Source organism: Nematolebias whitei, chromosome 10 (assembly GCF_014905685.2).
Source record: "Nematolebias whitei isolate Nwh7 chromosome 10, NemWhi1, whole genome shotgun sequence".
NCBI classification, from domain to species: domain Eukaryota; kingdom Metazoa; phylum Chordata; class Actinopteri; order Cyprinodontiformes; family Rivulidae; genus Nematolebias; species Nematolebias whitei.
The window spans coordinates 14630336-14639984 of NC_056507.1; the positions used below are offsets into that span (position 1 = coordinate 14630336).

Here is a 9649-nt window from a genome sequence, read left to right on the forward strand (position 1 = left end):
GGGGGGCAAAAATGAGCAAAGTAGGAGCATCTGCCAAAGGCTCAACCAAAAAGCAAAAAGTGCAGGTCAATGTTGCAAATCTGCAAAAGAAACATTTTTTTTTTTTTTTAATCATTTAGAAATGTTGCTCTCTCTGGATCAGTTCCTCCAAATCCAAGGCCATGGTCTTGAGCTGGAAAAGGGTAGACTGCTTTCTCCAGGTCAGGGAGGAGGTCCTGCCCCAAGTGGAGGAGTTTACTAAGTATCTCGGGGTCTTGCTCACGAATGAGGAAAAAATGGAGCGAGAGATCGATAGGTGAATAGGTGCGGCATCGGCAGCGAAGCGGGCGTTGTACCGGTCTGTCGTGGTGAAGAGAGAGCTGAGTCAAAAGGCGAAGCTCTCAAGTTACCGGTCGATCTACGTTCCTACCGTCATCTGTGGTCATGAGCTTTGGGTTGTGACCGAAAGAATGAGATCACGGCTACAAGCGGCCGACATGAGTTTTCTCTGCAGGGTGTCTGGGCTCTCCCTTAGAGATAGGGTGAGAAGCTCAGTCATCCAGGAGGGACTCAGAGTAAAGCTGCTGCTTCTCCATGTCGAGAGAAGCCAGTTGAGGCGGCTCGAGCATCTGGTTTGGATGCCTCCCACTGGGAGGAGACCCAGAGGAAGACCCAGGACACGCTGGAGGGACTATGTTTCTCGGCTGGCCTGGGAATGCCTTGGGATTCCCAGACAGGAGCTGGCCCAAGTGGCTGGGGAGAGGGAAGTCTGGGCCTCCCTTCTTAGTATGCTACTCCCGCGACCTGACCCCAGATAAGGAGATGAAAATGGATGGATGGGTGGATGGGTGGATGCTCTCTCTCAGTCTTTGAGTATCATGTTGGCATCAAATCCTAGATTTACTTTCTAAATAAAAAAGTGAAGACAGAAAATCGTCTCCTTGTACTTGTTTACTGTTAAATGAAGGTTCAAATAAAGAGTAAATTACACATTCTTAACTCAAAAAATAGTTTGTGACTATAAAATAAAGGTAACTTACTGCTGAAAGCTTCTGGGTATTGCTTAGCAATCTTCCCTTTCAACGTCCTGGAGAAAGTAAAGGCAGAGCAGCAGTCAGATGTTGGTACATACGTCTCTGTGCGAAACCAGCAGAGTCGAGACTTACCTGATCCTTCTGAAGATGCTATCCAGGTCTTTCTTCATCTCCACCAGGGTGCGGGTGTGGAGCAGGAAGCGCTCGTTCATCTGCTGCAGTCGCACATTTGACAGCCCGTTAAAGTTGATCAGCATTTCATTGGTTTTCTCAAAGCGATCGAGCCTGTTTGCACAAAAATTACAAATCAAATGTCAATTTATTTCCATAGCACATAAAAACAACTAAAGTTGACCAAAGTGCTTTACAATTAAGGCAAACTAAAATTAAACAAAACAAAAAAAGAACAAGAAAATACATCTTGTGTCACTAAGGAAACACAAGAAAGTTAACAATAAAATACAACACAACAACAATAAAGATCAGCTCTAACTTGTTCTCAGACTCTGCCTGGATCAAATGCCAAGGAAAAAAGATGAGTCTTGAGCAAAGATTTAAAAGTCTCAACAGTCTCTATGATTTTTAAATTATCAGGTAAACTATTCCACAATTTTGGAGCAGCAACTGCAAAAGCCTGATCACCTCTGGATTTTAGTTTGGATCTGGGGACATAAGAGAAACTGGTTGGTAGTCCGGAGTGCTTTAACTGGAGTGTACTGGTAGATGTTAAAAACTTCACATAAATAAAATGAGGCCAGACCTTTAAATACTTTAAAAACGAGCAATAAAATCTTAAAATCAATTCAGAAGTGGACAGGAAGCCAGTGGAGAGAAGCCAGGACAGGGGTTATGTGTTCATATTTTCTAGTTGCTGTTAAAAGACGAGGTGCTGGATGGTTTGCGAGCGATGCAAAGATGATTATCTAAACCAACATATGGGACGGTTGTGGCTGAGTGGTTAGAGCAGTCATCCTCCAATTGGGGGTTCGATTCCACCAGCAGTCACATGCCTAAGTGTCCCTGGGCAAGACACTGAACCCCTCATTGCCTCTGATGTGTGTCCCCTCCATGTATGAATGTGATAAAGCACTGATTATTATTTGTATAGATCTGCTAGAGTGCTGTATGAATGGGTAAATGAGGACACAGATTGTGTTGTAAAGTGCTTTGAGTATCTCGATAAGATAGAAAGGCGCTATAGAAGTACAGTCCATTTACCAATATACAAAGCATACCTATATTCTACACAGATCAAGACAGACATAAAACCAATCAGCATCCACAGGACAGTTTTAAATCTACTGTCAGATAAGACTCAGACTGATACACACATGTGCCTTTGAGCCTGGATGATGGCATTCACATCTTCAGAGTTCACCATGCTCAGCATCCTGTTACAGAACACACCAGAAGCTGTGGGCTCCACCATCATGAAGCTGCAAACACAAACGCGTATGAATAAAAACAGTTTAATGATGAAAATGGTTAACAAAAAAAGATAACATGACAGAATATCTAAGCAAAGACAAAACAGATAACCTGCGATGACATTTAAGCTAATACAAAACATTTCCTTTCATCAAGTACTTTTTACACATTTATTGGAAGATTTTTTTTAAATTTTATTTATAAAATATATATATCGTAAGCTAAAAAGAGAAAGAAAGTGACGCAATTCTAATCACATACCTTAAACGGATATTTGCTATTTATTTAGAAAAGGACTACATCTGACAGCTGTCTGGAAAACAAAAACAGAAAACTTCCGTATATTTTAGGTTTCACTTCCGGTCACGAGAAAGCAGTTTCCGGTTCCTTTTTTTTCTTTCGCTGTTTAAAGCAAATATTGTGTTTTATATTACAGTCTTAGCTTTTGAAAACTAATATTAGTAATATTTTATTAGTATAATTAATGCAAAAAATTATAATAAACTGTCTATAGTTTAAAAGCGGGTAATGTTTAACGTCTGTAGTGTATTAGCGCCCCCTACTGTACTGGAATGAGTACAAAACCTTTTTTTTTATTTCCAAACCCTGAATAAGATTTTAATTTTTACTCTTCCCAGAGCAAAATGAACAGATTCAATATATCTCTTCATTTTAAGACATCTTTGCTATATTTATTTATGTACTTCTGTTTTCCTGCACTCAGAAATAACATACTTTACTGTTTTATCCTTAAATAAACAATTCAGTCCAGACAAATATGTTTTGTCCAAATAAGACATTTTTGCTCTATCAAGTGTCGCTCTTTCACATTTAGCTTTGTTTTCTGATGTGCAACAATTTTCTCATTAAATCTTTTTTCAATCTAATTGTAATTCTAACTAACATGGGCACTACAGTAGCCCCAGTACCAACTTTTTTTCAAAATTTATATCGGTTTTTAGATTCAGAAATGTCAGAATACTCTCAAATTAAATATATTAGGTATCATGCACATTAGACTAATTGGTGCAACTTTAGATTTTACGTTGAGCACTTTTGTCAACAAATAATATTTTTAGATGTGCTAAATAACTTTGCCTTGACCTGTAACATTAAAAAATGAACAAAATCTGTATTTAGAAAGAAAAAAAAACAATTTAATAGTTTATTTTTGCTATAAATCAGTAAATAAACCCTAATAAAACAAATACAAATTTTCATTGTTGAAAATCTTAACTTTGAATAAAATTATGTGGAAAAAATGTGGAACCAACTTGCAATTTCTGTCCGTGAGGCTGACACATTGTCCAGTTTTAAGACTTTTCTTTTTGACAAATCCTTTTAAAAGGGAGTTTTTTTCTTTCCACTGTTGCCACTGTGCTCGCTCAGGATGGGAGACTGCAACGAAGTGAAGATTCAACAAGTCTGCTGGCTTCCTTAGATAGAAAACTTTACTAAATGGCTTTTCTATGTATGTGAATGTTCCTGTAAAGTGCCCTGAGACAACTTCTTTGCGAATTGGCGCTATATAAACTGAATTAAATCCCCAAGGAGACATGTTAATATCATCGTCTGACACTGAACAGTTTTTAGCAGCTGCTACAAAAGCCTCCCTAATATTAAAAAACGGGGACAAATCTTATTTTGACTTAACTTGGCTCTGTAAAAGCACAAATGACGTCACAAATTCCAGAAAACTCACAAAATTACTTTTATTAAGGGACAAGTAAAAAAAGTACATGATGTATAAAAAATACAAAACCGCCTTGTCTAACTTGTAAGCTCGTTAAATGCATAGCAACAGTACATGCACGTCTATGGTTGGGTATCCTACAGTGTCCCACTACTCTAACATTTCTTTAAGCTACACAGTAAAAAGGGGAGAAACTACAGTTTGGTTGCAATCTATCAGTTGTTACAGCTTACATGATGCAGAGATGATACAGAATAAGTTAGGTTGCACGCAACTCAACCGATGAGCAAATAAATACTAAACATTTCACAAATATCGACAACCTGCAACTCCAAATCAACGCAGCGTTAAAAGGAAGCCCGCGTCAGAATCACATTCGTTTTTTTTTTGTTTTTTTTCAAAAAAGGATGAAAAGATAAAAGAGGATTTAGAAGAAAAAAAAGGAGTTTTATCATACAACACTTCTAAGCTGAATACAAATAAATATGAAATAAATAAATATTGAAACCTGTACGGGAGCCGCACGACCCCGCATGTACAAAACCCCACCCGCAGCTCCAAGCAACAACGCTGTGAAAGTTCATATTAGTGTCCATTTTTTTGAATACCATAAACATACATACAAATGATCCGGACAAGCACACGTGTCCGGAGAAAACCTGCATTGATTTGACATTGGGTGAATTTCAATGTGCTTTGGCTTTCATTGGATAAATAAAGTTCATATCAGGCTATACATCACAACACATTTGTGGTATATTAGAGGCAATGGCATAGAATTTCAGCTTATATAAAGACTTTTAGCATAAACGGATCCAGAAATGATGAAAATCACTGATGTGGGTATTGCTCAATGACGATAGACCGATTCTTTTGCGTGTTGCTGTCGTATTTTGGGGTATTGTTATGCAAAGACACTTCTATTTTAGCTTCATTATTTGATAAACATACAAAAATAAGTTACATTGATTCAAAATAAAACAAAACAAAAAGCTAAATTTACAATTTCTGTAAGGCCATGCAATTTTTGAAGAACCGAGCATGAGATTATTTCAGGGCTTGTGGCTGAGTGGAGTTTTTGTCATTCATGTGTGTTGCTGAGGCCACGACAAACCAAGCTTCTGTCCCTTTTTGTTCCTTAACACCAAATCCAGAATGAACACTAGCACTGTCCGTAACACGATTAAGGCTGGTGTCGCTTTGTTTCGCTGTTGAGACTGTGAATAGGCCTTATATATTTAAACGGGATCCACGTGCACACGAACTCTTAAACACAAAACCTTTCCTAAGAGCGAACGCCACTGAGAAAAGACAAAAGACGCAGGGGGGCTACTGTACACGTCTGTGCTCCGTCAGCGTAAAGTCCCATTCGATCCAAAATGCACCACTCCCCCCAAAAGAAGGAGATAATAAAACTCTACTCTCGTTTACATCAGTAATGAACCGAGTACACAATTTTGTTCCACCTCATGTACCACATGTGATGCGAATGACAATAAAGAACCTTGTAATATGAAGTCTTATAAAATGTCCACAGTGAGAATGGGCCGAGCGTTTGAAATGTTGAGTAATGGACTTCAAGTAGCACCGTTGTTTTTGTTTTCTTCCTGTGAATCGTGGATGTATTGCGTTTTGGAATAAAGTCTGTTAAAATGTACCAGTGAACCAGAGCTCCAGCATTTCTTCCAAAGTAGATCGAATAAACACCACAGATAATGGTCCGTAAAAACATTAAATACAAAAAAAAAAAAAAAAAAAAAAAAAACTGAATCAAATAAAGTTCAAAGAGACAAACAAGAGTCAATAAGTTACCATTTAACCATTATAGACAATCCAGGCGGAGAAGACCCGAGAGATCTTTAGCTGCTTTTGACTGAAGGCAATCTGAGGCGCCGTCTTCCTGCGAGAGCTCGGGACAGAAAAAAAATCACAAGAAAATTTAAATCAAACTCAAAATAAACGAGACGCGGCCCGAGACTTCTTCAGAGACGTTGCCAGATGTGGGGGGAGGGGGCGCTCGACTTCACCAGCCTCCCGCCGCCACCTCCTCCCCGCTCCTGACTGGAGGCGTTGTCACGGTGACGCACAGCTCTGCATTCTTCTCGCCCGTAGGCGTCTCCTTCACTCCCTCCTCCAGCTGGGGTTTTTCCACCCCCACTTGGCCTTCCTCTACCTCGACCTCCTCCTCCTCTTCCTCCTCCTCCTCCTCTTCCTCTTGTTGCTGCTGCTGCTGACGCTGTTTGTTGCGGCAGCACGGTTTGAACAAATGGGGGTCGATGAGCACCTCCCCGAAGCGACCCTTGTAGATTATTCCGCAGCACACCTTTTGCCTGCATTAGACACAGATGATGGATTTTAAATAAAACCAAGAATAAAACTTCATGGGATTTAAGCTGCAGGGAATGTAAAGTGCACGTGACATGCATATACAAAAAATAAGTGGAATAAAACATCTTCACATTTAAGAAATTCTGCACATTCACACCCTTTTGGTCACTTAACCGTTCCAGTTTCCTTATACTTGGCATTGCCAAAGTAAAACAGGAAGTGACATCAAAAGGGAACTTCCTGCTTTATTTAAATTCTCATATTTATTACAAAAACTGGATGTCACGGGTACTTTAAAGCGTCACAATTTACTCTAAATCTGAAAATAAAACAACAGAAAACTATTATGTAAATATCACCCACCATCCCAGGAGGGTGATAATGTTTCGATCACGTGCGCCCCGTGAAATATCACATTTCTTCTCAACATTAGGGATTTTTAGTTTAAAATGTTGATGTGGAGGGCAGCGGGTGACATGCATTCCTTCACAAATGCTAGGCCTTTAATGAGTCAAGTTTCTAGAAGTTTCCAGACAAAACAATAATAATAATAATAAAATAAAAATAAATATTTCCTGGGTGTTTTAGGGCTGAAATTTGCACCCTAATTCCAGTACTGGTTTATAAAATGTTTAAGCATCTTTGAGTATTTAGAAAAGCGCTATACAAATAAAATGTATTATTATTATTAAACTTTGTACTTGTACCATCTCAGAGTTGTTGCACGGGGACTGTTTATTTGAGGCTTATTTTTCAGTCTGCCTCCCTTAAGTTCGCTATCAAGAAGTGACACAGGTGTGTTACCATGGTGACCATAATGAGCCGCTGGCGGCAGCATTTCTGTTAATATCTACATTTTCTTTTACAGTCCATACATCAAAAAGCGGCCATGTTTTCTCAGCTCAAATCGTTATAAAGTTTTTTCTTCAGAAATGTTTTCGCCAACGTTTTTATTACTGTAAAATTCTCACGGAGAGCACAAAAGACGTCGGGGGGGAGCGGTGCAATCGATGTCATATCACTTTTACGCAGAATAATTGTAATATTAGGCCTCGCGGTGTTCGAGTGTTTAATTGATGTGCATGACGGGCTCTCTTGTCCTGTAACTGGAGCGGTTTCACCAAAGTGACTCGTGATCAGAACCGTGTGGGTGGACGGAAACATCGAAAGCTGTTTAATAAAACGTCACACCACGAGCTACGTGTCGTTTTAAAGCCCAAACAAAGTGGAAAGACGAGTTCCACCGCCGAGCCGTACCTCTTCCAGTAGGTTAGATCCAGAAAGGAGAAAACCGGGGAGCGGCTGGACCCTGGGCTCAGCTCGGTGTCCGACCCGTCGTCTGACAGGTTGCTGTAGCTGGGGGACTGAGCGGGAGAGGCGCTGGAGGTCGTGCTGTGAGCGTCTGAATCTGACAAAGTGGAGAAATGATGTTAATTCGACGGGAAAATGAATCCACGCTGTAGCTGCGGCACACGGAGCAGAACTAACTGTTTCTTTTGAGCTCCTTCTGCAGACGGCTGATCTGATTCGGTCGCGCCTTCTTGGAGACGGACTTCATCTTCTTGGGTCTGGAGGTGAGCTTCAGGCTGGGGCCTCCTCTGGCGTCAACAACCTGCATGAAAAACGTGGTTGTCAATCCCAAAAGCTCATTATGAGCCAGTAAAAGCAGGAGAAAACACTAAAGCAAACACTCACGTGGTTCCAGTTCTTCTTGGTTCCCACAGGAAGCTTTTTCCACCGCTTCACGAGGAGGACGCAGGCGTTGCAGATCTCTCCGGAACGCGTCTCGCACAGCCTGCAGGACAGTTCGATCCACTTTCAGAGACATTTTCACAAAAACTTCCGCGGTGAAAAAGACGAGCGGGCAGACGGCTCGTGTCTCTTACCCAAAGCAGCTCCTGAAGTCCTTCTCGTACCTCTTGCTGTCCGTGAAGCGGGAGCTGGACGACTTTGCGCGGCAGATGCAGCATCCGTCCAAACTCCGGTACATTTTGGGCTTGTGAAAGCCAAACATCTGCGTAAAGAGTACTTTTTTTAAATTAAATTATGTTTAGACCCTCATCACCCGCTGCCTTTTATGCCAGGTTAAAACTAAAACCGTCTCAACATTGTCACACTCAGTCACGTGTTGCCAACAACTCTCAGCTACTACCACTCCAGATTATTGCTCAGGGTAGGCTAAACTGGCTGAGTTACAGCCATTTTTGTGATGGCTAACGTCGATCAGCTGCGACGGCCATCTTACAAACCAGTTGTACATGTGCATTCTAGGATTAGTTTCTATAAACATCATTAAAATCCTTCCAGTGGTTCAAGATATTTTGCTAACTGACAAACAGACTCGACACCAACAGATTCATGCAGAGATCTCAATCCATGAGGAGCACTTAAGAGTATCTGCTGTGAATGACTCTCAGCTACTACCACACCACGTTTTAGCTCTATATCCATAAAACTGACTGATCTATGATCATTTTTGTGTTTTCTGGAATCAGTTGGCTGCAGCAGACATGTACAAATGGCTTAATTTCTAAAGATGATACATGCAGATGTGCATCCAGTGATTAATTCCTGCAAGTTTCATTAAAACCCATCCAGTGGTTCGTGAGCTATTTTGCTAACAGACAGAGAGAGGAGTGCACAAAAAGACATTATTGCCCGCCTTCAGTAATAAAAGCCGCCATGTTTAATATGAACTAAAGTGGAATGTGTTTAGTCATCAGCACCAGAACCATCTCTCTCTGACCCACATGGTGGAAGTAGGTCAGACAGATAATGTCGTCACGCTGCGCTCGCGACGGTTCACGCCACGTTTTGGAAACGCTGCACGCGCATCTGCTCGGAGCCCTCAGGCTCCTCCACGACACGCAGTTCTGTGCATTAATGCACACAAGCCAAAATATTGTTAAATTAAACCGGAAGAAGATAAGGAGAAAGCTGCTGGAAGTGCGCGCGCATCACGCAGGAGTGCGTTGATTTATGTTGCCGGGCAAAATGTATTCACGAGGACACATGTGGACCCGAACTGCGGCAAAAACTGCGAGCCGCGCCCCCCAGACCGGATTTTTTTTTTTGCCATCAGTCCTCGGGGTCTTCTGACAGACACAGAGAGCAGGAAAAGACAGACCTCTCACTCTGCCGATTATTTCGCATATAATTTGTAGTCCTGCAATAAAAGGTATATGTA

General features: G+C 41.0%; 3 protein-coding genes across 4 annotated transcripts in view; 1 reads left to right on the top strand and 2 right to left on the bottom strand.

Moving 5' to 3' along the window:
• c10h12orf4 (chromosome 10 C12orf4 homolog) overlaps positions 1-9649 on the top strand; it is a 329451-nt gene that overhangs the window by 209287 nt on the left and 110515 nt on the right. The window lies entirely within an intron of this gene.
• On the bottom strand, positions 1020-2780 carry kxd1 (KxDL motif containing 1; the record flags this gene model as incomplete). Its single annotated transcript, XM_037683393.1, is given in 4 exon segments — positions 1020-1066; positions 1146-1298; positions 2345-2449; positions 2703-2780. Coding segments are annotated over 3 exon segments (301 nt in total), but the record flags the coding sequence as incomplete, so codon positions are not given.
• The window catches only part of sinhcaf (SIN3-HDAC complex associated factor), a 7466-nt gene continuing 3696 nt past the window's right edge, over positions 5880-9649 (bottom strand). The window contains exons 2-6 of the mRNA XM_037683392.1: positions 8349-8476; positions 8158-8257; positions 7951-8074; positions 7720-7870; positions 5880-6464 (exon numbers count right to left, since the gene is read on the bottom strand). Of these exons, the coding sequence (XP_037539320.1) occupies positions 6158-6464; positions 7720-7870; positions 7951-8074; positions 8158-8257; positions 8349-8476 (810 nt within the window). The 3' untranslated portion in view covers positions 5880-6157. The remainder of the gene's footprint in view (positions 6465-7719; positions 7871-7950; positions 8075-8157; positions 8258-8348; positions 8477-9649) is intronic.